General features: G+C 56.5%; 9 protein-coding genes across 9 annotated transcripts; 5 read left to right on the forward strand and 4 right to left on the reverse strand.

Annotated features, from left to right (window-relative positions):
• Nucleotides 1–998: 998 nt before the first annotated feature.
• DCS_06604 (tRNAHis guanylyltransferase) lies at nucleotides 999–2,010 on the forward strand (the record flags this gene model as incomplete). Its single annotated transcript, XM_040803892.1, has 5 exons — nucleotides 999–1,129; nucleotides 1,195–1,448; nucleotides 1,504–1,592; nucleotides 1,639–1,743; nucleotides 1,792–2,010. The coding sequence occupies 5 exons, from the start codon at nucleotides 999–1,001 to the stop codon at nucleotides 2,008–2,010; spliced, it is 798 nt and encodes a 265-aa protein (XP_040653996.1).
• Nucleotides 2,011–2,098: 88 nt separating this feature from the next.
• Nucleotides 2,099–2,746, reverse strand: DCS_06605 (uncharacterized protein; the record flags this gene model as incomplete). The annotated part of the gene is made up of 1 exon (XM_040803893.1): nucleotides 2,099–2,746. One exon carries the CDS (start codon nucleotides 2,744–2,746, stop codon nucleotides 2,099–2,101), a length of 648 nt encoding a protein of 215 aa, XP_040653997.1.
• Nucleotides 2,747–3,731: 985 nt separating this feature from the next.
• Nucleotides 3,732–6,078, forward strand: DCS_06606 (transmembrane and coiled-coil domains 4; the record flags this gene model as incomplete). Its single annotated transcript, XM_040803894.1, has 2 exons — nucleotides 3,732–4,709; nucleotides 4,759–6,078. The coding sequence occupies 2 exons, from the start codon at nucleotides 3,732–3,734 to the stop codon at nucleotides 6,076–6,078; spliced, it is 2,298 nt and encodes a 765-aa protein (XP_040653998.1).
• Nucleotides 6,079–6,752: 674 nt separating this feature from the next.
• DCS_06607 (uncharacterized protein) lies at nucleotides 6,753–10,174 on the reverse strand (the record flags this gene model as incomplete). The annotated part of the gene is made up of 6 exons (XM_040803895.1): nucleotides 6,753–6,856; nucleotides 6,910–9,236; nucleotides 9,299–9,527; nucleotides 9,595–9,688; nucleotides 9,748–9,893; nucleotides 9,985–10,174. The coding sequence occupies 6 exons, from the start codon at nucleotides 10,172–10,174 to the stop codon at nucleotides 6,753–6,755; spliced, it is 3,090 nt and encodes a 1,029-aa protein (XP_040653999.1).
• A 2,863-nt stretch (nucleotides 10,175–13,037) lies between these two features.
• On the reverse strand, nucleotides 13,038–14,495 carry DCS_06608 (uracil-DNA glycosylase; the record flags this gene model as incomplete). The annotated part of the gene is made up of 1 exon (XM_040803896.1): nucleotides 13,038–14,495. The coding sequence occupies one exon, from the start codon at nucleotides 14,493–14,495 to the stop codon at nucleotides 13,038–13,040; it is 1,458 nt and encodes a 485-aa protein (XP_040654000.1).
• A 986-nt stretch (nucleotides 14,496–15,481) lies between these two features.
• On the forward strand, nucleotides 15,482–18,133 carry DCS_06609 (ubiquitin-protein ligase; the record flags this gene model as incomplete). The annotated part of the gene is made up of 4 exons (XM_040803897.1): nucleotides 15,482–15,509; nucleotides 15,574–15,729; nucleotides 15,784–17,721; nucleotides 17,787–18,133. The coding sequence occupies 4 exons, from the start codon at nucleotides 15,482–15,484 to the stop codon at nucleotides 18,131–18,133; spliced, it is 2,469 nt and encodes an 822-aa protein (XP_040654001.1).
• Nucleotides 18,134–19,949: 1,816 nt separating this feature from the next.
• Nucleotides 19,950–20,592, forward strand: DCS_06610 (uncharacterized protein; the record flags this gene model as incomplete). Its single annotated transcript, XM_040803898.1, has 3 exons — nucleotides 19,950–20,036; nucleotides 20,111–20,239; nucleotides 20,308–20,592. The coding sequence occupies 3 exons, from the start codon at nucleotides 19,950–19,952 to the stop codon at nucleotides 20,590–20,592; spliced, it is 501 nt and encodes a 166-aa protein (XP_040654002.1).
• A 310-nt stretch (nucleotides 20,593–20,902) lies between these two features.
• DCS_06611 (uncharacterized protein) lies at nucleotides 20,903–21,675 on the reverse strand (the record flags this gene model as incomplete). The annotated part of the gene is made up of 2 exons (XM_040803899.1): nucleotides 20,903–21,411; nucleotides 21,498–21,675. 2 exons carry the CDS (start codon nucleotides 21,673–21,675, stop codon nucleotides 20,903–20,905), a joined length of 687 nt encoding a protein of 228 aa, XP_040654003.1.
• Nucleotides 21,676–22,160: 485 nt separating this feature from the next.
• On the forward strand, nucleotides 22,161–25,348 carry DCS_06612 (alanyl-tRNA synthetase; the record flags this gene model as incomplete). The annotated part of the gene is made up of 3 exons (XM_040803900.1): nucleotides 22,161–22,239; nucleotides 22,487–25,101; nucleotides 25,172–25,348. The coding sequence occupies 3 exons, from the start codon at nucleotides 22,161–22,163 to the stop codon at nucleotides 25,346–25,348; spliced, it is 2,871 nt and encodes a 956-aa protein (XP_040654004.1).
• Nucleotides 25,349–25,498: the final 150 nt, after the last annotated feature.

Genomic DNA, 25,498 nt, shown 5'->3' on the forward strand with positions numbered 1-25,498 from the left:
GATGGCGAGACGCGAATGTCGAGCTCTTCGAATTCGAAGAGCTCGGCCAGACGTTGGAGGACGGAGGGAACGGCACTCGAAGGAAGAGGTATTCCTACCTGGCGCGTCGGACTTTTAAAAGGTATTAATGAAGCAATCGGACCAGGGACAAGCCTGATGTGGGGGCACCTCGCTGAATTCCCGGTCGACCAGCTGGTTGTGTACTTACTTACAACTAAAGTACTTACATTATGTAATATATGGGACATGTAGACAAACGCAGCGGAGTACGTAATTAATGCCAATGGCCGCATGGCGTAAAATACAGCAAGTACGGGGTACCCAGTAAGTACTGTAAGTATACTTAATACTGTACGGAGAACGGAGCAATACTTAGGTACCTACGGAGTACAGTAGTAGGTGATATTAATACAGCACAGTCAGTACGGAGTACTCCGTACGGATACACACTATTGGTCCTCCCTACATCCCCGTAAGTACCTACTGTAAGTAAGTACGGCCCTGCTTACTACGGTACAGTAGGTACCGTTCCGCAAGAACTGTAGGCGTATTACTCCGTACTCCGTACAGCACTTGTACACCTAAAAGTGCATCCACAAACCTACCCTGCACCAATTTCTAGGCTTGGGCACATTTGAAGATCTACCTGCCTATCCTCATTCAACTCGACTTCTCCAACCGTTCATTTCCTCTACATGACGTTAAAAGTACGTGTAAAGTTCATCCAGGCACAACGACACCACGCCCATCAGAACCAGCCCTTGCTGCTGAATTTTTCATCATGGCAAACTCAAAGTGAGGCTAAGGCTACTTGGACATTTGGATTGACCAAACGGCTGATGTGTTGGAAGGTTCGAATATGTCCGCGATTTTGAGCAGACGGATGCATTGCTGCCAAATACATGGATCGTCGTTCGTATAGATGGCCGGGCATTCACCAAGTAATCGTCTCGTCTTTCGACTCGATGGAAGTTGCATTTATCTAACAATGTGACAGAATGTGTGCCAAGTATGAGTTCGAGAAGCCAAACGATCAAAGGGCCCTCGATCTCATGAACATCGCGGCCAAGGCAGTAGTAGCGGATCTGCCCGAGATCATGATTGCGTATGGCGTCAGTGACGAATACAGGTGATTCCAAAGAATGGCTCGGTATCGATCTCAGGTCTAACCTTCTCAGTTTTGTATTCCACAAGTCGTGTGCCCTGTTCGAACGGAGGGCAAGGTTCGTCTTCCCGCGCCGATCAGGACAATCTTCTCCTCATGCCGTCCTCCAGCAAGCTCGTCAGCACCATCGTCTCCACCTTCACGGCAAACTACGTCTATTCCTGGCCAACTGCCTTTCCCGATACCCCCCTCAGTTTCCCGCTGCCCACCTTTGACGGCCGGGCGGTGTGTTACCCGAGCGTTCAGAACCTGAGAGACTACCTGAGCTGGCGCCAAGCTGACTGTAGGGGCGAAATGTCTTGAGCTTACTGCCGCACGCACTGACATGATACTACCAGGCCACATCAACAATCTCTACAACACCACGTTCTGGGCTCTCATCCAGCTCGGTGGGCTCGACAACAAAGAGGCCGAGAAATCACTCGCTGTACGACCTGCACGGTGTCACCCTCGATCCAGGCTAACGGTAACAGGGAACTCTTGCGGCCGACAAGAACGAGATATTGTTCTCTCGATTCGGCACCAACTACAACAATGAACCGGAGATGTTTAGAAAGGGAAGCGTCATCTTTCGAGACGTATGTGGCCAACGGCAATAATTCGAGACCTCTGCTAACCGGTTCAAGTTTGAGCTTGCCGAGCCGGACGGCCACAATGTCGCCCAAGAGATGGAGGATCTGGCTATGCCGATCGAAGGGTCTAAAAGTCGAGCCGACAAAGAACGCAAGCGTAGGACCAAAGCAAGAGTCGTGGTGGAACACCTGGACATCATCAAGGACGATTTCTGGAACAGGAGGCCGTGGATTCTGTCGGGAAAACCGGGCAAGGTTCCAAAAGAAACGTAAATGGCTATCTATTCTTCAGTTGGGTATCAAAGAGAACGAATACTCCGGCCGGCACCGTGCCCATGCAAATGCTCGTTTCAAACGCTTGTCAGCTACTGACACCCTTGGATCCCACCCCTTTCGATTCCTTCTCTTTTCGCTTACGTCGTTTCTCTTCTTTTCTTGCGCGACGCAGCTTTTTTTCGTCGTCCGCATCGGCGCTCAATTCGGCCTTGCACCGGGCTTTTGCTGCCTTGCGCTCGCGCCGGGCCGCCCTAGTCTTTTCTCGCTCCTCTTTTCGCCGACGTTTCATCTCCTTTCTCGCCTTTCGCTCTTCCTTCGTCTCCCTTTTGTTCTCGGTACCGTCGGATGTTGTTGGAGTGGCGCTGTCGGAGTCGGTGGACGACGTATCCTTTTCTGCCATGCCCAGCGATCCTTCCAAGAGCCCCCCTCGAACGAACGATTGATACAAGTACCACTTGCCGAGGGACCCCTTGTCTATCGAATTGAGCTTCCCCGTCGTCACTTTTTGCGTCACGGTGCCAGGTTTCGATGTGTCGAGGCCTTGAAGTTGTTCGTCGAAAGCATTCATCCACCACTGATCGCTCGTAAAGTGCTGTTTCGTCCCGAGCCCTTTGGTGTCGTCTTTTCTCGAGAGCAGGAGAGGCTTGGAGAGGCCGACTGCGTCGTCAGTCTTGTGGAGGGAGTGTCCCGTTCCCCTCCAACCCTGCGATGTAAGGAGAGCGTGGGAATCCATCGGAGACCCACGCGCCGGTGCGGCGGGACGTCAAGGATTTCCGTGTTTGATGCCAGCCTCCATACGGTTGTGAAAGGCGATGGTGAGTGAAGTCTTTGGCGAACCGCGACTCTGGCTTCCCTCCATTTGCTGCGGTTGCAACTTGAAAAGAATTATTTGTTGCGGTGGCGTTGTACTAATTTTTGGGCCCGAACATTCATGTGGGGCATCACGATCGCCTACAAGTACGTAAGTACAGTTAGTAGTGCTTGTACGGAGTAATACACCTACAGTACATGTACTCCGAAGTTGTGCAGTACAACTACTTGCACTTAGGTGTACCTGTACTCCGTACAGCGTGCTGTACTGGATATGTACCAGTACACTGTGTTCTGGGTACTGTGGTTCTTGTTGAACTCGTTCAGCCTTGTAGGCTGACTATTAACTCTCTGAACAGACCATCAAGTACGTACCAACCTCCGGCGAACTTACTATTTCAGGTACGGAGTACTTGGCCAAGTATCAAGAAGTAGGTACTTATCTATCTGTGAACGTACCAAATACCGTCCTACCGTAACCAGGATTTGCTAGCGATGTACCCATGTAAAGCTACCTCGAGAGGTAGTGTAATGTACCTCGGGTTGGAGAGTCCAGTCTGTCATCGTTGAACTTCACGTGCGGGTGTGGCTCAACCGTGCCATATCTATCCCTATTATCCCATCTACCATTTTTGTTTTGTTTCTTGTTTCATGCTATTAGGATTATATCTGGTTTCTACTCACAATTTCTAGTCACGTCTCGAGTTGGTTGCCGACAGACAGTCGGCGGCACGATTCTGGGCCGCTACCCAGCGTTGCGATAGCCCTAAGCTGGCATTCAGTGTTATCGTAGATACGGTGACACTTCATCATCAGAAAACTCGTCAGCTCGCAGCCATAGATATAATTCATCGTGCCTCACCTGGTACCCGAAACCGAACGAACAAGACATCTAGTTTAAGAAAACCATGGCACCCCTCTGCACGGACCCGAGGCAGGTCGTCATCGCCCTTGAGCCGGCACGACGACAGGCTCTGCTCCAGCTCGTCAGCAATATCACGGCCTACATGAAATCTCAACTGGAAGCCGCCCCGAGCGAGCTGGGTTTTGTGTCTCCAGATTTCGACCATTCGTACAAGGTTTGCCAACACGTCGCGGCCCCCGAAAGAACGGAGTCGCCGCAATGGCAGCCGTCGGCCGGTAATAGTCAGCCAGAGCGAATTCAGAGGGCTGCCGTACGATACATGTCTGAATGGGAAGCCGAGCTGCTGAAGAAGCTGGGTGAAGTCGTCCAGGTGGAAGACAGTGACGAGATCAGAGCGGAGAGGAAGGCAAGACGTGATCGGCTGGCCAAGAATCGGCTGAACACGCCGGAGGATGGCGAGGACCTTATTAGCTTTGGCGGCTTTCAGGTCAGCAAGTCGGAAGACGTGTCATCGCTCCAGAAGCTGTACCACCCCGTACCGACTACCTTGGCGACGTGCCCCTCCCAGGACAGGCGAGAGGCGCTCAGCTGTCTCCTCCTCCTTCTTCTATCGACCGGAAGGTATTCAGCCCACTCGCGGGCCTTGGTCCTCTACCTCGCCTCGGCACTGGAGCTTCCCCAGGTCTTTGTCAACCAGGAAGAGGCGGAAATCGCCCGTTCGCTCATCCAAAACACGGCGGCGAAGGAGCAGCAAAAGGAAACCATGTCCGCCGAGGCCGAGGCCGCCAAGCGTCGCCAGCAGAACAGGGCGAGTCGCCTGTGGAAAGTCGGCCTGGCCTCCGTCGCTGGAGCTACCATCATCGGCGTCACTGGTGGTCTCGCAGCCCCACTCGTTGCCGGAGCCATCGGTGGCATCATGGGCGGCGTCGGACTCGGCGGCGTCGCGAGTTTCCTCGGCATCTTCTGGATGAACGGTGCCCTGGTGGGTGCTCTCTTTGGTGCCTACGGCGCCAAGATGACCGTAAGTTGACGACCACCTCCCTCGAACTGCCACGGCTCACAGGCGGCAGGGTAAAATAGTGGACAGCTATGCCAAGGAAGTCGACGACTTTTGCTTCATCCCTCTGGACGAAGACGATTCTTCGCCCTCTCCGGAGCAGTGGCAATCCCAGCGCCGTCTGCGCGTCACCATCGGCATCAACGGTTGGCTCAACTCCGAAGAAGACATCAAGAAGCCCTGGCGCGTCCTCAACACCGACTCCGAAGTCTTTGCATTACGCTTCGAGATGAAGACGTTGCTCGCGCTTGGCTCCGCCCTGCAGGATCTCGTCCAGTCGTTTGCCTGGGTCGCCTTCAAGTCCGAGATCATTAAACGCACCGTCCTGGTCACATTATGGGCTGCTCTATGGCCGATCCAAGTCCTCTCTGCCGCATCTAGCATCGACAATCCTTTCAGCCGGGCGAGAAATCGATCTCGAAAGGCCGGCCAGCTTCTCGCCGATGCGCTCATCAACAGGGTACAGGGCGAGAGACCGGTGACGCTGGTGGGCTATTCCCTCGGCGCCGCCGCTATCCATGCGTGCCTCCAATCCCTCGCCGAGCGGCAGGCTTTTGGCCTCATAGCTGAAGTCGTCCTCATCGGAACGCCGGCGCCGTCTGACGCCGCACACTGGCGCACTCTCCGCACCGTCGTGTCGGGCAACGTCTTCAACGTGTACTCCGAGAATGACATGATCCTGGGATTCGTGTACCGCATGCACAGCCTAAAATTCGGTGTCGCCGGTCTCCAGGCCATCCCCGACGTCCAGGGTGTCGAGAACATCAACCTCAGTGGTAGTGTGAGTGGACATCTGCGTTATCCGGAGCTGACGGGCGAGATCCTCAAGAGGTGCGGCTTCGTCGGCGTACGTTCCGGAAGCGAGATCGAAATGGACGACGTCATTCGCATGAAGGACTACCATGCCAGGGGAAAGCTGATAGACTTTGGCGGGTCGGGGAATGAGACAGCAAAGACGACAACGCAGAAGCCGAGTGAGACGGTCGCCGAACTTCATGGGCTGAACATCTCGCCACAAGTTCGCTCTTCTACCTTTGCAGAACTGAACCCACAATTCCTCAAGCGATCTATCGAGACCACCCCAGAAGTTGCAGCGAAACCTGTTCAGCCTGCGAATTTCGCTCGCACCGAGCATGCAACTGCCCCTTTGGATAGGACTACAGGGTCAGGCGAATACGGAAGTGACAATCCTCCGCTGGTCAAAAACCCCGATCGTTTATGGAAGCAGAGACCAAGGCAACTGACACCGGACTCGGATGACTCATATGACTCGGATGACTTTGAAGCAGGTGAGTACAGGGGCATAACGATGGTGGATAATTCTGGTGACTAGTGTTGGACATCGAGCACGAGAGCGTGAATACCTAAATAATGCAGTGTACATGTAGTCTTATGAAAGTACAGACCCGAGTCGGTCTCAACCTTGTTTTCACCCCAAGCTCTTCAAGATACCTGCACACGTAAGGTCCATATGTAGGGTAGTCGGCACGAAAGCAGGTGGTCATGTTGAATCTCATTAACTCAATTCGCCGCGGAAGACTCCGCGAGCCTTTGGGCCGAGTATATACGACGAGAGAAACAAAAAGGAAAAGGCGACCATAGAAAGTAGTGGGACTATCAGACAAGAAGAAGGCTCGAAACTGAGGGTATGGAGTTCTTGCCGCCCTGTCCTTCCCTCAAACCCTCATTGTCACAGGCCTGTCTGAACAAAAGAATTATTGCTGAGCTGGGCCACAAAATCAGCGTTGAGGCCGTAGCTCTGAATCCCATCTCGGCATGATGTCGGGCCTTGGTATTGACATGCTTTTGGAAAACACAAGCAGACTGAGGAAGAAAATGTGCCGACATGAGTAGTGACAAGCATTATGTATAAATATTTTGGTCTAATCGTTTAGGGAATCGCCCTTTTGCGAACCAGCCGAGAATACTGCTGAAATTAGATCCGGGCGACTGCCAACATTATTTTCAGAATTCATGATTTTAGGAGTTTCACCGTAACGAGCGGCCCTACCGACGCGTCGGAGCCACCAACTGAGGACCGGTGCTGTCCTCCATGTTGACAGTGAGCTCGGCAACGCGGGCCTTTATGCGAGCAACACGTGTCTCAATCGCTGCAGAACTTGTTAGCTATCACTGGCTTCCGAACATGACGGGTCAAACTTACTCTCCTCCCCGCTGTTACCATCATGAGCATGACCGGCCTTGCCCAACGCGCTCCGCGTGGGGGTGTCGTGCTCCCCCCGAGTCGACGCCCTCGCAGCGGCATTTTTGCGGATCTGTGCCCATCGGTCCTGCACTCCAGGCCCCGCCGCCTGGTTCAACTGCTCCTTGGACTTTGCGGATGCAGATGCGGCCGTCTGGCGGTTCGTGCGGCGAGGAATCCGTGTCGGAGTAGTGCTCTCGAAGTCATCGTCCTCGGGGGCAAAAGCAGGCTGATCTCGCAGTGGTCCTTGATCAAATTGGGAGAATTCTCGAGCAGCGTCTGCGGCATCCTGAGTATCAATGGGAGAGATATCTCCCCCACGGGCAGAAGTGTGCACCGTTGACTCAGGACGCTTGGAGGGCTTGGGTGGTTTCGCAGAGCTCACCGGCCTTCTCGCGAGCTTCGATGGCTTCTGCGTCAAAGACGGAACCGGACTGTCACCAGCAGAGGGTGACGAGGTCAGGGCCTGCTGCGCACCGTACTCAGGAGATTGCGGATCGGAGCGAAGAAATTCGTTAATGTCGGCCGCAGGTTCGTCCGGAAGTGTCGAATCGCGGTTCTTGCGTGAAGTGAGTAGCCTTCGCAGACCTGATTTTTCCTTGTTTGCCTGGAATTGACCCTGTTGCGCATGGGACAGCCCGAGACCAGCTTCGGCTTGTTCGTCGGCCGTCATGTCTGAGAAGTCGTAAACATCGTTCACTCCAGTAGCAGGAGGCGGGCTCGGATGCTTTTGATACTTGGATTCCACGGATTTGTCCGTCACGGGCGATTGGGAATCCCTTGGTTGGGACCCGAGCTTAGGCGATGATCGGTGAGGTTGCCGCGGGGATCCGAAGAAGGCTGTGCCGGACTCGGAGAATTCCTTCAAAGGAACCGTAGGAGGGGTGTGTTCGAGGTATGATCCGCCGTTCGTCGTTCGGGATGAGAGCGAACTGCTGCCAAATGTACGAGCTGAATAGGCAGGAGAGACGGAAGCGCCGCGGCCAGCATTGCTGTTGGCCAAGTAAGCATCTTTCGTTGCAACCTTGTCGTACTTCTTGACCCATTTCATCGCAGGTGAAGCCGCGCCAACAATGTGCGTTTGTATGCTGAAGACGCTGTTGGTCTTCTCGGCCAGAAGCTCTGCGTCATGACGACCCCGGCGCGGCGTGCCTACGGCGGCAGCCTGCTCCTCTTGATATTTCGTCGCACGAAGCTGAGCGGCCTTGGCTTGGATCTTGGCGTGCGTCTGGGACCCTATGCTCGTCTTGCTGTCCCCAAAACCGTTGCCGTTGCCGTTGCCGTCACCTCCTTGACCCTGTCCTTGCCTGCTTTCCGGCTTGTTGCGCCCGTTCGCCCTGCTCCGCTTCGTCCAGCTAAAGAAGCTTTTCTTCTCCGCGATGTAAGCGCCCTCTTCCGGCTCGGGTGCCGCTCCGGCAATCAACTCTTCCACCACGATCCACCGAGCGCCAGGGATCCTCGTCTCGATCACAGCACACCTCCCAAACGCAGACTTTCTGGTGACCGTCTCTTCAGGGGCAAGACTGCTCATCCACACCCACCAGAAGGAATCGTCCAGCTCTATCAGCGTGATGCTGGCCAGCTCGCCGGGCTCGAGACCGTGATCCGACTCTAGCTGCGCGAGTTGGGATTGGTTGATGTGCTGTCTGATCTGCGTCTCGATTGGCGGTAGGACTTGATCGGGTGGAAGAATCAAGCCAGTCCGACCGGCGGTCTCGTCGACGAAGCCGGAAGACAGAAAGTCGGCCCAGGAAGGCGTTGTAGGCCTCGCAAACTGATTCCTGGAGACGGGGGAGCTCCTGATGCCCCGAGGCGGCGGCATCGAGGGCATGTTTCTAGTTTCTTCATCGTCCTCGGCGGCGATGCCAAAACCCATGTCCTCGAATCGTGACCAGGACGCATCGCGAAGACTGGTAGAATGCGCGATGCTTGACGCCGACGATTGATTTGCTGCAGAAATAGCATTGAGGACACGACGACATTCATCGGTCAGGGTCTGTACGGGATCCTCGAAGTTGGAGAACATCTGGAGACCGCGGTCCGAGTCTCGGTACTGAAAGTGGCCCGCGCGACGGAGGAGAGCGAATGGTGTGGGAGAAACCGCATCGACCATCATGACCAGCTTGTTGGTGCTCGATGCCGTGCCATGGTAACGTGACGGGGGGTACTTGGTCTCCTTGAGGAGCTTCTCAAGAGATCTAGGCAGTAGAGAGATTCCGGTGGGACTATGCTCCGGGGAGAGCGAGCGGAGGTAGGCGAAGAACAGGTGACTGGTTGCATCGGCAGCCCTGTGACGAACGTCAGTCTCGAGTGGTACTGCAGCGGGTGGCGCTCGGGGATGATTGCATACATCAACCATGCTTTATAGCCGCCGTCGAAGCCGCTGCCCGTGTCCTTTTGCTCAAAAGCCCACCAGCCAGCCATCCTCGAAAGCTGAAGGCCGCCGAAGCCGTTGGATTTTCCGTGGGCGGCCACGGCTGCAATTAGATCGAAGAAATCGAATAAGATACGCTGCCTCGCGACATTCTCCACGCTGATCGGGATGAAGGTTCTGAAGGAATCTCGGGCCCTGTTGGAGTCTAGCATCACGTCAGCGCTGTGCCATCGGGGCCACAAGTCCATCTGGGCGGAAGGGGGTGAACGTACCAAGTTCACCAACTTTGAACAACTCGTAGGCGTCCCAACCAACAACACCGCCCTGGAGGCGACCCCAGCACCATTTTGCAACATCTGCGATGACCTGGAGCAGAAGAAAATGAGAATGGCCCTCGACGAGATCGAATTCAGCGCGCGGCTTACCATGGGTTCCGCCATGCGGACTTCTTGCAACAGCGCATCACCCTCGAGGGTGTAGCCACGTTCGAAGAAATGGCGGATGAAGGAGCGCACGGCGCTCGGGTCGGATGTCGGTCGAAATGGCAGCAGGAGAAAGGGAAGATCAAGGCCTAAAGGACATGGCACACGTTAGCCCAGGTCGTCATGACATGACGGGATCCGAGGGAAATGGCGGGGAGGGCCATCGAGGTCGGGACGAACCTCGAGCCTTCAGCTCCTCGGTGCAGCAGTGCAGCAGCTCGTGCACTTCCTCTGGCTCGACCGTGGTACGCGTGTAGGCCTCGCTCCATTTTGACTGTCGTGGCAACGAGTCGACGGCGTCATCGTTGGCGGACTTCTTTTTCGATCTGTGGCCATCTCGGCCCCTCAAGCGGGCGAAAAGACCGGGCATATCGACGAGGCGTCTAGTAGTGATGATGCTGCCACGGGAAGAATTATTCACTGCAAAGGCCGTGGTTCATCCGTTGGGGACCCCAGCAGAGCAGGTGAAATTGAAGAGGATGCTTGATGTCGGGGCTGTTGCATTCAACGTAGGAGTTGGTCGATGGACGGTAGGCGGGACGGGATGTGTGGTCACCAACGCCGTCGGATCGGTGCGTTGACGGGTGAAGAGAACAGCAAGGAACGGGTTCGTCGCATATGATGAAGCTGGTCGTAGGTTGGAGGCGGGCGAGGGCGAGCCTGGTCTTCAGGTCGAAAGGATTCGATGGCTCGTCTGGTGTAAGTGAGGAGGGGGGTTGGAAGTAGGTAGGTCGATGGAAAGGAAGGATCGACAAGAGGTCGGGTTCGTTAGGATGTAAGGCATCAAAGGAGGAAAAGGGAAGCATCCAGTCTATGGGTGCAAAGGACGGGTGAGACGCTGGGAGAATGACGGAGACGTAGGGGAGGATGGAAAAAACGATGGTGATCCAATGCGAGAGTGTGGGAGAGGGACGCGGCTGGGCTTGGCCGTCAGGGGTCGGTGTGTCGCGCAACAAGGACGGGGAGGGGCGGTTCTTCAGGTTCCACACTGATTTAGCGCTGGTTCTTGGGACGACGGGTACTAGTCTATACATGTACCTGCAATGAACTGCATTGGTATAGTACGGCCGCCGCGCTAAGCACATGTTACTTCAGGTACTCGGAGTGATTGTGCCGTTGCGCTAAGAAAAGTCAGGTACCAGGTTGCGGGGGGGCAATGTAAAGGCAGTTAGTACTAGCAGACGTAGCATACGCCGTAGGCACTGCTAACATGCATGGCCCAGCGAAAGTAGAGTCAGTGTAATACGCTGCACTCCGCACAGCACATGCCCATGGGCGGACCATTTGGGGGACTTTGCTTCAATTTCACCTCAGTATTTCATTACCTCATTGATGCTAGCAGTACGAGTTCTGGGTAACTAGTACCTGTCTAGCGCCTGCCGATTGCACGCAAGTACCTGTACATGTGCTGTTGCACGCCGCCGTACTCCGTACTTGTTACTTATCTGGAGGAAGAGGGGTCCGAGTGCAGGGACAACCTGCGGTAATACTTACTTGCAACCAAGTATTATTACTTACGTACGAGTACTTGCTTTACTGGACTTGTTCGTGCTCTTGTTCCTGCTGCAAGGCGACAAACCTGGTTGCCCAGCTAAGGGGAAAAAATAATGCCTCGATGGCAAAGTTTTATTACCATGCATAAACAAACTAGTCGCAATTTCCATCTTCTTTCACATGAATCCTCTCGTCAGGGGTGTCGGCTACTGAATACAGCGTACATGCTCACTGTACGAAGGTGGGTTGTTGCAGCACTTGTATCCGAACTGAATGGTCAGTCAGCATCTGCCAGCATCTGCCAGGTCTGCCAGCCCACGTGGACAGTGAGCTCGCATGCGCCCAAACTTCACATCACATCACATCACCTTCAATCCAAACTCCTGGTCAACGTTTCAACCCCTCTCGTCTCTCGCACCGAGCTGTCAGGGGCGTGGTACCCGTTTGCGGATTGATTGGATCGTGTCTCGGTGACTATGCTGTGTACGACGATCAGGTAACCGTCTGATCACCGCGCTGAGACTCATCAAGCCTCATCTGTCATCGGGGCTCCCAAGAAATGATAGCAAGATACGGAGCAGAAGGGGCCAATTTTAGCGTCTGCCTGTTCCAGATTATAAAAAGAAAACGAATCCGAACCATATACGAGCACGTAGTACCGAGTAGCAGGAGGAAATAGCCCGCAAGAAAGATTTCGTGAATGATGATGCTCAGTTCAATCATGGTTCCGCTGGCTGGGCTGACGTGGCGCCGGAGGTCTGAGACACAATGTAGCGTGCTAGCGTTACGGAGGGTACCACCCGCAGGTGGCGGCTACTATAATTATGTACTTACGACACTCCTTGCTTCCCTCTGTTAATTACACTTACTTATTGTACGGAGTACAATAAGGTATTAATACTCGGTACCCTCGGTACCCGTACACCCACTCGCCACCCATACAGTACAGTACTTGGCTGATCATGTACAGTAGTGCGTTCAAGATGACACTCCCAGTCTTGGCGATCCGCCCTCTGCAGCGTTGTGCGACGAAATTCCCTAGGAAATGTCAAGACTCTTGCTCTTCTCACTTTCATATCTGGGCGTCAGTCGGACAATGCACAAAGTCGAAAGTTTTCGTCGCTATTATGCTCATCGATCATGTACAAGCACGGTGCAAGCACTTCGTTCTACACCTTCAAGTACTCTTTGAACGGTGCTGCACAGCAAGTACGTACTTTCGTGCATGGTGGATGCGGGCCAATATACCATTGCAGCGTAGCAGCCAATCAATCGCACGATCAGCTGTCAGCCGTGGTGTGGTGCTTGGGCAATTCCAAACCCCCTACTCCGTAGTGGGCCCGAATCATGCATCCAGAAGTCGGTTCAATGCATTGGCAGCGCAGTCCGGGAGAGTATCAGTAGCGAGAACTGCCGTCCTATTGTCACCGGCCGTCATGCATCGCGACGTTTTACGAACCAGCCGGCCTTCCCGCACCGACACCGACGTATTCGCCGACGTAAACACGCCCGCATTGACATTAGCCTAGAGCACCCCGTTCATGGCATAACGCTCCCATGAGCATTTGACCGTATCCCAGTCCCTATATCCTAACCTATCCTCGAGCCATGACCATGAAAAATCTCCCATCCACTCGTGAGCTGACGAATACATGCAAAAGTACATGCAGACACACGGCACGGCCACGAGAGCGTCGTGGACCTGTGCCGCTGCTCTCATTGGTGTCCTGACGACGCCGTCAAGCCGTACCTTGCCCGTCCTGTTTGTTCTGTTTCTCCGCTTCCGCTAGCTTGAGAGCTTCCTCGAGAGCTTCCTCGTCGTCGGAGCCGATGTCGTCCTCCCCTCCATCGAGTGGCTTTTCGGCGGGCACGGCCACCCTTGCGGCCGGCTTTGCGTCGGCCTTGTCGTCCGCATGTGGCGTGCCGGCCTTCTTGGTGGACGTGTTCGGGGTGAGGGCCCAGTCAATCTCGCCGTCGTCACCGTACCTCGAGATGAGCCAGTCGTTGGCCTTCCTGAAGTGGCCGCAGTCGAAGAAATTCCCCCTCGATGCGCTGAGCGGACTCGGGTGAACGCTCTGCAGAACCAGGTGCTTCTGTCTGTCCACCCTCTGCACCCGCTTGCCGGCCGGCGTGCCCCAGGCCACGAAGACGACTCCCCGCGATCGTTTCTGGGCGACCAGGTCGATGACCTTTTGCGTGAAACGCTCCCAGCCGCGGTTGGAGTGCGAGGCGGGATCGTGCGCGCGAACCGTCAGACAGGTGTTGAGCATGAGAACGCCACGATCGGCCCAGGGAATGAGCAGACCCCCATTCTTCGGCGGAGACACGAAATTGGGATAGTCCTTCTTCAGTGCGATGTACATGTTCTTGAGTGAAGGCGGTGCGGGCGTCGGAGGCCGGACGGAAAAGGCCATGCCATGGGCTTGGTTCACGTTGTGGTAGGGGTCTTGGCCGATGATGACGACCTTGACATTGTGGAAAGGGGTGTGGCGAGACCTACATGAAGGCAGGGTTAGATCGGAACGGAACGGAACTGGCCTGGAACTGGCAGCTTGGGACCATCGACCGACGTACCAAGAGTAAACGTCCTCCTGCGGAGGAAACCACTTTTTCCCAGCCGCAGTTTCCCTGCCGAGAAACCTTTTGAGCTCGAGGAATTCCTTGGAGGAGACCTCGTCCTTGAGATGAGCCAGCCAACTATCATCCAGAGTCTCGATTTCCAGTTTCAGGAGTTCCTTTTGCTCCGACGTGAGGCCATCCACCCACTTCTTCTTGTCGAACTTGACCGCAGGCGCCGGCGACGAGACGCCGTTTGACTTTGGCTTCGGCGCGGCGCCGAAGAATGAGGCAATGTTGCCATTAGCCTTGGGCTTCTTGGCTTCCGTCTCGGTCGCCAATGAGCTTCCCTTTCTCTTGACCGCCGACATCGTTGATGGCTGTCGGAGGGCGAGGGATGGCAGGATCGAGCCGAAGACGGGGCGTCCACGAGCTTGACGTGATGCTCTGGGGAACGTGGCAAGCGTCCGAATCTTGAGGGGAGTGTTGCGTCTGATGAGGAACGCGAGCTCGTGAATGGGAAGGACAAGATGAGAATGTATGGCCTTGGCAGGGGACGGGTACGCCGCTCTGTTGGAGGAAATTGTTCGTGACGACCAGAGGACGGCAGGTCTGAGCGGACGCGGAACAGCTCCAGCCATTAACGCGAACTTGCGGGCCGCCGCGAGTTAGCGTGTCAGTGGTCGACCTGTCTCAACGGTGCTCTGCTTGGCTGCTAGCGTGCCATGGAGACCTAATCGGTCACCGCTATATTAATATTACCCACTGTACAAGTACGAAGCCACTGTACGAACTTACAGCACTCCACCGATGTACAGTACATGTGCCGACAAGTTGCCGAGCTGCTGATGGAACTGCCATGTTCCGTCTGCCAACATTCCGTAGGTGCAGAGTACCAAGGGCCTCCTTTTCAAAAAAAAAAAAAAAAAAAAAAAGTCACAGGCACACGTCAAGCCTTGCAGCGTTGACGTTTGATTCCAAATCTGCCGGACATCTGGGCAGAGTGTTGGATTCCTGATTTTCCGGGGAGCAAGGCCTTCGCTCCGCGGGCCAGGTATCCGCACAGTGTACTTGCACCCTGTGCTCGGTATTACTGCGTACTCCGTCCGTACTTGTTTGGTGATTCGAGCGACACCTCAAAGAACGCCTCGTTGGTGAGTACCGACCAAACGACGAATTCTAAGCCAAGGGTGGCATATCAAGGGAGCTGCGTGGACGAGATGAATGGAAGAATACAATACTGTACAGGTTGCTGGAGCGTCATTTCTCGACGGAAGATGGGATTGTATTATTATTAATTCTTGCTTCGATACGCTCCTGTCCCGTGACTAGGCAGCATCCCACAGCACTTACTTAGTCATCCGCTTCCCATACCTAGTAGGTACCGAGTGCTCCGTAAGTACTCCGTACCTTTCTAACTTATCTGGGCAACTGGGGTCGGAAGGGACAGCCTGTATTATTCGACGTACAACCTCAAAGTTGTTCAAACGTACTCCGTACTCGCAAGTCCAACGCCGCAGGTGCTCTCTGGCCGCTCCCAACCATCGACTCCCGAGCATACGGTTACCGCGAACCAGCCATGCTCTGGGCGCTTGCACCATACTCTGGCATATAGCGATTGCCCAACATGAGGGTTCCGACCGTCTGGCTGATCCGTAAGTGCCTTGATGCAGCCTCGTCCACCGCAGGCCTTGACTTGCCCATGCTGAACCGTTGCAGTGCTCGCGCGGGCCGCTACTGTACTCGGCACCAACGCACAGTATTATCACGAGACGCATGGAGGTGAAAGAAATGCTCGTGGTCACAAGGATCATGCCCTTGGCCCGAAAGCGGACGTTGTCCACGAACCGAGCCAGCCGGTGGTTGAGCAGCCAGGTTCGCCTCCTCCGGCACCTGCCAGTGCATGCGGCCAAAGCTAAGGGCGTCTAGGTGCTCATCATGTCGAGCTCGCCCTCGCGGAGTTGCGTAAGATCCCTCGGCCGTCCTACCAGCGAAAACGCCGGCCAGCCAGCGTCATAGGATCCGCGCTTCGGTACATTTCCAAAGTCATGCCGACCGGCCCCGGCGGCGCTCCGTCCTCGAGCAAGTCTTCCAAGATCAGCGGCCCTCTTCTGAACGCGGTGCAGCTTCTGGACATGGCAGCTTACGTGAACAACTCCGACGCCCTCTCCCTCCTGGCCGAGTTGAATTTCTTCGCCAACTTCAACCACCCGCGCAACCTCGAGGCGGCCTTCAAATACTACCAACAACTGGCCACCATCCACGGCAACACGACGGCGCAGTACATGCTGGGCCTGTATCATTCCACCGGCATCGGCGGTGTTGTTCCCCGGAACCAGGCCTTGGCGCTCGTCTACTACACCTTTGCGGCCGTCCGAGGCAACACCAAGGCCGAGATGGCAACCGCTTTCCGGCACCACAACGGCATCGGAGCGAGCAAGAGCTGCGAATCGGCCGTGAAATACTACAAGCGAGTTGCCGACAAGGCCATCCGCTGGTACCGATCCGGACCTCCAGGAGGCATGTCGTGGGTCCATCAAGGGTGGCGCATCGCCGACGACGACGGCGGCATCTACGGCGAGGGCGCCAGCGCCTCGAGCTCCGGCATCAACTCTCGAAAGACGGTCCCCCACTCGGACGCACATGCCGCCATCGGCGACGTCATCGAGTACCTAGACCTCGTCTCGCAAAAGGGCGACTCGAAGGCGTCGTACAACCTCGGAAGGATCTACTACGAAGGACAGCGGGGTCTCGATAAGGATTTCGACCTGGCGAGGAAGTATTTTTTCCTCGTCGCGTCGAGATTCTGGAAAAAGGACAACCGCATTGCCGAGACGTACACGAAGGAGGTCGAGAAGATGGCGGCCAAGGCGGCCGGCTACATCGGCCGCATGTACCTGAGAGGCGACGGCATGGTCCAGAACTTTGAACGTGCCAAGATCTGGTTCGAGCGTGGCATCTCGCGCGGCGATGCGCAGTCGCAGTACGGCCGTGGCCTGATGCTGCTGAGCGGCTACGGCGGCAAGGGCAACGTCAAGCTCGCCATGGAATACTTTGCCGCCGCCGCGAACCAGGACTACGCGCCCGCCCAGGTGCAGATGGGCAAGCTCTACCTGGATCAGGGCGAGGCGGAGGACGTGCGAATCGCCAACAACCAGTTCGAGCTTGCCGCGAGGCACGGCAACATCGAGGCGAACTACTACCTGGCCGAGATGGTCCACCACGGCGTCGGCAGGGAAAAGCTCTGCGGCGTGGCGCTGAGCTACTACAAGACCGTTGCCGAGAAGGCGGAGCCGTTGGTGTCGTCCTGGGCCGACGCCAACGATGCGTACGAGTCGGAGGATCACGAGCTCGCCCTACTCCAGTACCTGATGGCCGCCGAGCAGGGTTACGAGAGGGCGCAGACCAACGTCGCCTTCATGCTCGACACGGCACAATCCAAGCTGCCGTCCATCCTGAAGTGGTTTCGCAAGGGCAAGAGCAGTCTCATGGACAATCCCGGGCTCGCGCTCATCTACTGGACTCGGTCGTCGAGGCAGTCGAATATCGATTCCATGGTCAAGATGGGAGACTACTACTACTACGGCATCGGCGCCGGGCGGGATGTCGGCAAGGCGGTCCAGTGCTACACCGGAGCGTCCGACTTTTCGCAGAGCGCCCAGGCTCTCTTCAATCTCGGGTGGATGCACGAGAACGGCATCGGACTGACGCAGGACTTTCACCTCGCCAAGCGCTATTACGACCACGCGCTCGAGGTGAACGAGGAAGCGTACCTCCCGGTGACGCTGAGCTTGCTGAAGCTTCGGATTCGGAGCGCTTGGAACACGATCACGCACGGCCCTGTCCATTCGATTCAAGACGAGCCACGTATGATGAGCCGGCCATTCGATGGATTTCCTTGCTTGACTACGGCGATGCTGACCAGACGATAGGAACAAGCAAAGACTGGTCCTTGGCAGAGTGGATCGCCAACTTCCTCGACAACGACAACCTATACTACGATGACGAGGAGTACCAGGAGAAATCATTCGACTCGACCATCGGCGACGGCGAGGAAGGTTTCGACGACGACGGCGGCTTGCTCGAGAGCTTTCTCATCATCGGCATCACCATGGCCCTCGTATTTCTTCTCTGGTGGCGGCAGAGGATGCAGCAAGCCCAGGCCCAGGCCGAGGAAGGCCGGAGATGGAACCAGGGGCAACCGCATCCGGCTCAGGGCAACCGGGGGGACGGAGGAGCGGACTTTCGAGCGTGGGCGGCGGGAGGTCTGGGGCTGTAAGGGGCCGCGCACGTCAGTACGGCTATGTTTATAAGAGTGCTTGGGCTGGCGTTACTCGCGGCAAGGATCTCGGCGCCTGTGTTTTGGCGAGTGGCGGCCCGGTTCGGCTGGCAATCCTAGCACCGCAGGAGGGATGTTGCACATATATAGGGTCACGGCTAGTGATTTGATATGCCAATGACGGGGCCGCCTAACCGCAGAGTCGCCGATGGAAATGGCACACGCAGCCTGCTTTGGTGGTGGAGAGGAGTGTGATGTCTGCGCGGCCAAGTACGACGGAGCCTTTGCATGTAGATCCTTTATTGCTATCAGTTGCTTCTCTCCGATGCGTCGCCGAGGCAGCAGCTAGGAGTTCGCCAGGACAATAAGAGGGTACATGCACTCCGAACAATAGACGTCCATGTACGGATTCTCCGGATTCTGTATTATTACTTAAGCAATTAAGTATGTTAGTATACCTGCACAATTACTCCGTACATTACAAGTACGGAGTAATACCTAATAATTCATTGAATGAATCCTACAAGTACGGAGTACACCTGGTACAGTTACATGTATGATGTATTACAGAGCTTACGTAAGTACTTACATACAAGTACATGTAATGAAGTATACACACCTTAGCGCACTGTGCTTCCGTACATGTACTTAAGTACAAGTATGCCAGCCCAGGGACCCTGCAGCAGTGGGGCTGACAGGCACCCTAATGAGTGACGCAGGTACTCCGTACTCCGTACCTACTTACTTGTACTTGTACTTGTACGGAGTACACGTAAGTACTTACGCACTTACTTAAGTACTTACAACTAGGATACTCCGTTACCAGGAATGCCCCCAAGTACTTACGTAGAAGTACCGTAGTTGTACTTAATTGTACCTCCGTGGACAATAACCCCTTGCTGGTGCTTGGTACGTTACCGGTACCGAGACATTGACAATTCACAATCCGTTCTAGTACCTCGGTTCCATCACTTTCCGTAACAAACCGCCCGGGTGTCAGATGGCAGATAGGTACATGTACAGAGCGCCAGCTCCCTTTTCCGTTTCTTTTGAAACTGATACGGAAAGCAGGACGAAGCTCCGGGGAGCGGGCCGTGCTTTTTCTGCTGCTACATCACAAGTGAGCTTCACGTTTGGTATCCGTTCCTGCGAATGGCAAGGCGTAAGTAAACTGGTGCTCTTCGTATCGTCGACCCACCGGGGGAAGCGAAACGCCGGGCGTAAGTTGAACTTGTGACGGTCCATGTCGCCAGTGATTGAGCCCCCCTGCTGCGCCACTGGTCGGCAGCCCCGCAAGCCGCAATATGGGGATCCTGTGCAAAATACTTGGCGTGCGAATACTGTGCTGTTGGCCGCGTGTATGGCATATGGTACTATACATACAGTACGTAGGTGTGTCATGTCTTGTGCAAGTACTTACTTACACTTACTTGCAGTATATCTTCTGCTGTACTCCGTACTCCGTAATTACTCCGTACTCCGTGCTGCGTACTTACACTACAAGTAAGAAAGTACACGTAGGAACTCTACGGAGCACAGTACGAGTAATTACACCTAATACTCCGTACACTGGTAGATAAATGTACTGATTGGCCCGAGCCCACGACCCGCTACCTCCTTCACTCCTCTCCAACTTTCAGAGTTTCCCTATCAATCTCCTCTTCTCTTATTCCCCTTCGCCTGGCAGTAACATCGAAGCTTTCGACCAAGACCAACAGTTGAGTCATCGGGCATCCGCAAAGCCGAACGCGCCCTGTCTTCATCAAGCCCTCCCGTCGTTCAGCGGCAACAACAATCAGCCATCGTGCCACTCGCCATGCCGGCCGGCATCGCGCCTCGAGATGATCTCCCTCCTGGCTGGGTCCGGGAGGGTGACTGGATTGTTCCTTGGTGGCACAGCACGGTGAGTTCTGCTCCCCGCAAACAAGGCGAGGGCTGGGATCGAGGGCTGGGATCGAGAGACGCTAACTTGCGCAGCCGGGCATCATCGTTCGATGGGTCATCTTCCTCGTCTTTTCCCTGCTCATCATCGGCTACGTCGTGGGCGGATACTGGCACGCCAAGAGGAGGATCAAGAAGGGACTTCCTCCGCTGGCGTACCACAAAGTAAGCCCCTCCTGCCCTGTTCTGTCGGCGCATGAGTCTATGGCGGTTGCGCTGACCCGCCGTCGCAGTGTCTCGTCCGCCGTCGCACGAGGCAACCACAGCACCAAAACGGCTGGCCGACCAACAACCAGAACATGAACCAGCCGGCCAACGGTTATTACATGAACGACATGGGCGCGCCGCCCACCTACGACCCAAGCCGCCCGCCCATGTACACGGCACCGCCCGAGGGAGCCACCAAGGTTGACCCGTCGCAGTGGGGGTCGCAGCCGACGAACCGACCGGCGGTAGCGAATCCGGCCCCCGATTACACGCCGTCGGCCGGAAATCCTCCACCCGGAAGCGCGAGGTAGAAGGAACCCTCGGGGCGTCGAGCTGACCGGGAAGTGGTCCGTCGTCGGTTGGTCCCCTGGTTTTCTCGGACGGGCCGATGGGGGTGTAGCCACCTCTTTGTTGTACCTCGTTTTGGTGCTTGGTGTGCGCGAGTCCACGACGATTGCCGTGCCGTGCGCTAGGGAGAAGCGATGGCATGTACAGTTTCACTGATTTTACTGAGCCTCGGCGTTTTATCATCGATTACATTGCTTTGACCATACCATGTTACCAACACGCAGAACGCCAAGTGCTTCCCGGGTATATCAGACGCGCAGCGGCCGTGGCCGTCTAGTCCATGTCCATCGCATCGACATCTCCATCCTCGTCTCGGGCCTCGACGACTTGGGCCGTGGCGATTCCGCCGAGCGAGGCGACGCCCCCCCTCTCTTGCCTCTGCCTCTCTCGAACACGGCGGCGAGCCTCGATGACGGCCTTGCGCACACCGTCTCGTTCCTCCGGCACCGTCAGGGACTTGGGGTCGCTGTACAGGACCATCTGCATGTCCGCAAGCTCATCGTTGCGGTTGGCAAGAACCTGAGGCGGTATGCAGTTCTGCTGAAGGTGCTTCTTGATGTCTGCGAGGAGGACAACCTGGCCCGCGTCATTCTCGCCGTCGGCCGAGAGCTCTTTGTCGATGTCGTAAATGTAGACCTTGTGCTTGGAGTCGTCGACTTGCATCAAATCATCTGGTGCTGGTGCGAGAGGAAGAGTGTGCCTTTGTTGATCCGTCGTTGCGTCTGCCTCGCGGGCGGACCACGGCTCGACCGAGGCGAATAGCTTGGGGCCGCCGCCGCGCTCTGCAAGTCACTCCATCATCAGCACGAAGAACGGCGAACGGCAATAAACATTTCGTTCCTGAGAGGCGGTGCCACAGTGTACATACCGAGATTCAAAAGACTGAGCCGTTTGGAGAGCCGTTCGTTGTCTTGTGTCGATGCCTTCCTCTTGTGGCCTGATAGCGTCGTTGCTGTCTGAGGCAGAGCTCCAGGTCCAGAGGGGTACAAGGCAGCGCTGGCGGAGACCTGCTGCTGCTGCTGCGCGCCATCTCTCTGCACCATCATCACCACCGACTCGACCTGCGTCCCCTTTCCCCCAACAACAGCAAGCGGCAAACGGCAGGGAGAGCGCGTCGGTGGCAGCTCGGATCAGGGAGTCATTTAATTGATCGCGGCCGATTGGATCGACGCAAAGCCTGCGCCGCGTCGCCGACGCTGAGTCACGAGCCGGTTGACGGAGAGTTAGCGGGCATATGCGGAGAGGATTGAGTGCCGTCGGCGCTGGAGGGGCAGCCGCACGCTCTCTTGTATCCCTACCATCCTGCTGGACCGACGCTTGTAGAAACTTCTACGAAACCCACCAGCAGCACCAGCAACGCTACCACGACATTCAACCCCGCCACCACAACAACCACCACCATCTTCATCATCCCAGGCAGCAACGGCAGTGCCGCCCACGTTTCCTTCACACCCTTCCCACGGCGCGGCCGATACGACAGAGCATATTGGCTACTTGCTGTCGGCGATACCCTTTTTCGGTTGCGGCAAGCATGAGTGAAGGCAAATGGCCAGCGCAAAAGGTGCGCCAGACCTTCTTCGATTTCTTCGAGCAGCGGGGTCACTCGATCGGTATGTTGCCCCCCCGACCTACCCTCCCGCCACCCGCCATGAGACCGAAGAACAACGACAGGGCAGTTCCGAGGTCGCCGTCTCGTTCTTCTCTCTTCAGCGACGATTGCACACCTGCGTACATGCATGCACACGGGCATTTCAACATGCGTGTGCGTGTGTGTGTGTACACACGACTGACATACCCGACTGATATAATCATCCTCCGACGGCCAACAAAGCGGCTAATGCTCATTTCTTCCTGCAGTCCCTTCCGGCTCCGTCGTCCCTCACAATGACCCTACCCTGCTCTTCACCAACGCGGGCATGAACCAGTTCAAGCCCATCTTCCTCGGCACCGTCGGCAAAACCGACCCCATGTTTTCTCTGAAGCGCGCCGCCGACTCCCAAAAGGTCATCCGTGCCGGTGGCAAGCACAACGATCTCGACGACGTTGGCAAGGACAGCTATCACCACACCTTCTTCGAGATGCTTGGCAACTGGTCCTTTGGCGACTACTTCAAGAAGGAGGCCATCGCCATGTCCTGGGAGCTCCTGACCAAGGTCTACGGTCTTGACCCCCGGCGCCTCTACGTCACCTACTTTGAGGGCAACCCCTCTCTCAACCTCGAGCCCGACCTCGAGGCCAAGGAGCTGTGGAAGGCCGTCGGCGTCCCCGAGGACCAGATCCTCCCGGGAGACATGAAGGACAACTTCTGGGAGATGGGCGACCAGGGCCCCTGCGGACCCTGCAGCGAGGTGCACTACGACAAGGTCGGCGGCGGCCGCAACGCCGCGCACATTGTCAACAAGGACGAACCCATGGTCGTCGAGATCTGGAACATCGTCTTCATGCAGTATGACCGTCAAAAGGACAGGAGCCTGAAGCCCCTCCCCGCGAAGCACATCGACACCGGCATGGGCTACGAGCGTTTGGTCTCGGCCCTCCAGGACACCGAGTCCAACTACGCGACCGACTGCTTCACCCCCATCTTCAACCAGATCCAGACCGTCACAGGCGTCAGGCCCTACACCGACAAGTACGGCAAGGACGACGCCGACGGCATCGATACCGCCTACCGAGTCGTCGCCGACCACATCCGAACGCTCTCCTTTGCCATCTCCGACGGCGCCGTGCCCAACAACGACGGCCGCGGCTACGTCATCCGACGGATTCTCCGCCGAGGCGTTCGCTACGCACGAAAGTATCTCAACGCCGAGATCGGCTCCTTCTTCTCCAAGATCCTCCCCGCCTTGGTCGACCACATGGGCACCCAGTTCCCGGAGCTCGTCAAGAAGAGGCAGGACATCGAGGAGATTCTTGACGAGGAGGAGGAGGCTTTCGCGCGAACCCTCGACCGTGGCGAGGCCCAGTTTGAAAAGTACGCGGCCGAGGCGGCCAAGAAGAATGTCACCAAGCTCGATGGCGGCGTCGTCTGGCGCCTGTACGATACTTTTGGCTTCCCCGTCGACTTGACGAAGCTGATGGCCGAGGAGCGCGGTCTCGACATCGACGAGGCCGAGGTGAACGCCGCCAAGGAAAAGGCGAGGGAGGCGAGCAAGGCGGTCAAGGGCTCCGCCGATACCTTCTCCAAGCTCAACGTCCATCAGATCGCCGAGCTCGAGCAGCAGCTCAACGTTGCTCGCACAAACGACGACGCCAAGTTCTCCAAGGGAGACAGCAAGGCCAAGGTGCAGCTCGTCTTCGACGGCAAGACCTTCCACAGGTCGACCAAGGACCTCCCGCCCGCCACGGCGATTGGCATCCTCCTCGACAGCACCAACTTTTACGCCGAGTCGGGTGGCCAGGTCGCCGACACGGGTCGAGTCGTCATCGACGACGTTGTCGAATTCAAGGTCATGGACGTGCAGAACTTTGGCGGCTACATCCTGCACAGCGGTTACGTCGAGTACGGCGTGCTCTCGGCCGGCGACGAGGTCATCTGCGAGTACGACGAGCTTCGACGGTCGCCCATCCGCAACAACCACACCGGCACCCACGTTCTCAACCACGCTCTGAGGGAAGTCCTCGGCGAGGACATCAACCAGAAAGGCTCCCTCGTCGACAGCGAGAAGCTGCGCTTCGACTTTTCCCACAAGACGCAGGTCAAGCTCGATGAGCTGCAGAAGATCGAGGACTCTTCGAATGCCTACATCCGCAGGGGCTCCAAGGTGTACGCCAAGGACGTCGACCTGGATCTTGCCCGCGAGATTGAGGGTGTCCGTGCCGTCTTCGGCGAGACGTATCCCAACCCCGTGCGTGTCGTGTCGATCGGCATGGACATCGACACCATGCTCAAGGACCCGAAGAAGGAGGAGTGGCGCCAGTACAGCGTCGAGTTCTGCGGTGGCACCCACGTCGACCACACGGGTCTCATCAAGGACCTCGTCATCGTCGAGGAGAGCGGCATCGCCAAGGGCATCCGTCGCATCATCGCCTACACCGGCGAGGCGGCGCACCAGGTCCAGCGCGAGGCTGTCGAGTTCTCCAAGCAGCTGGATGCCCTCGACGCGCTGCCTTTCGGCCCCGAGAAGGAGGCGCAGCTCAAGGCCGTCTCGGTCGCGCTCAGCCAGCTGGTCATCTCGACACTCACCAAGGACAAGTTGAACCAGCGGTTCCAGAAGATTTCGACGGCCGTCGTCAACGAGCAGAAGAAGCGGCAGAAGGCCGAGGCCAAGACGGCGCTCGACACGGTGCTCAAGCACTTTGAAAAGAACGAGGACTCAAAATGGTTCGTCGGCAGGCTGCCCATCGGCGGCAACGCCAAGGCCCTCGCCGAGGTCTTCAAGCATTTCCAGGGCAAGGAGAAGGAGAAGTCGGTGTACCTGTTCGGCGGCAACGAAGCGGAGGGAACGGTCGTGCACGGCGTCTTTGTCGGATCGGTAAGCGATGTCGTTCTCATTCCAGTGCCGGTGCTGTCGTGTCCGACTTGCTAACGCTTGCGTCTCGTAGCACCTGTCGTCTCAAGGCGTCACCGCTGAGCAGTGGGCAGGCTCCGTCTCCGGCGTCGTCGGCGGCCGCTCCGGCGGAAAGGAGCCTTTGCGCCAGGGCCAGGGTACGAACCCGGAGAGGATTGACGATGGCGTAGAGGTGGCTGTCAAGTGGCTGGAAGAGAAGTTGAAGCTGTGAGGACGGATACCCTCGTTCGCTTTCATCCGCCCGAACCCGGGCATGCCGTCGAGCTGCGAGCAGGTGGGCTCTTGCAATGGGACGGGCAGGAGAGCGCAAGCCCTTTTCCGGCTTCGATCTTGCCGTGCGTGAAACGATGGCCCACTCTCT

The sequence above is a fragment of the Drechmeria coniospora genome, chromosome 03, assembly GCF_001625195.1.
Source record: "Drechmeria coniospora strain ARSEF 6962 chromosome 03, whole genome shotgun sequence".
Taxonomy (NCBI): domain Eukaryota; kingdom Fungi; phylum Ascomycota; class Sordariomycetes; order Hypocreales; family Ophiocordycipitaceae; genus Drechmeria; species Drechmeria coniospora.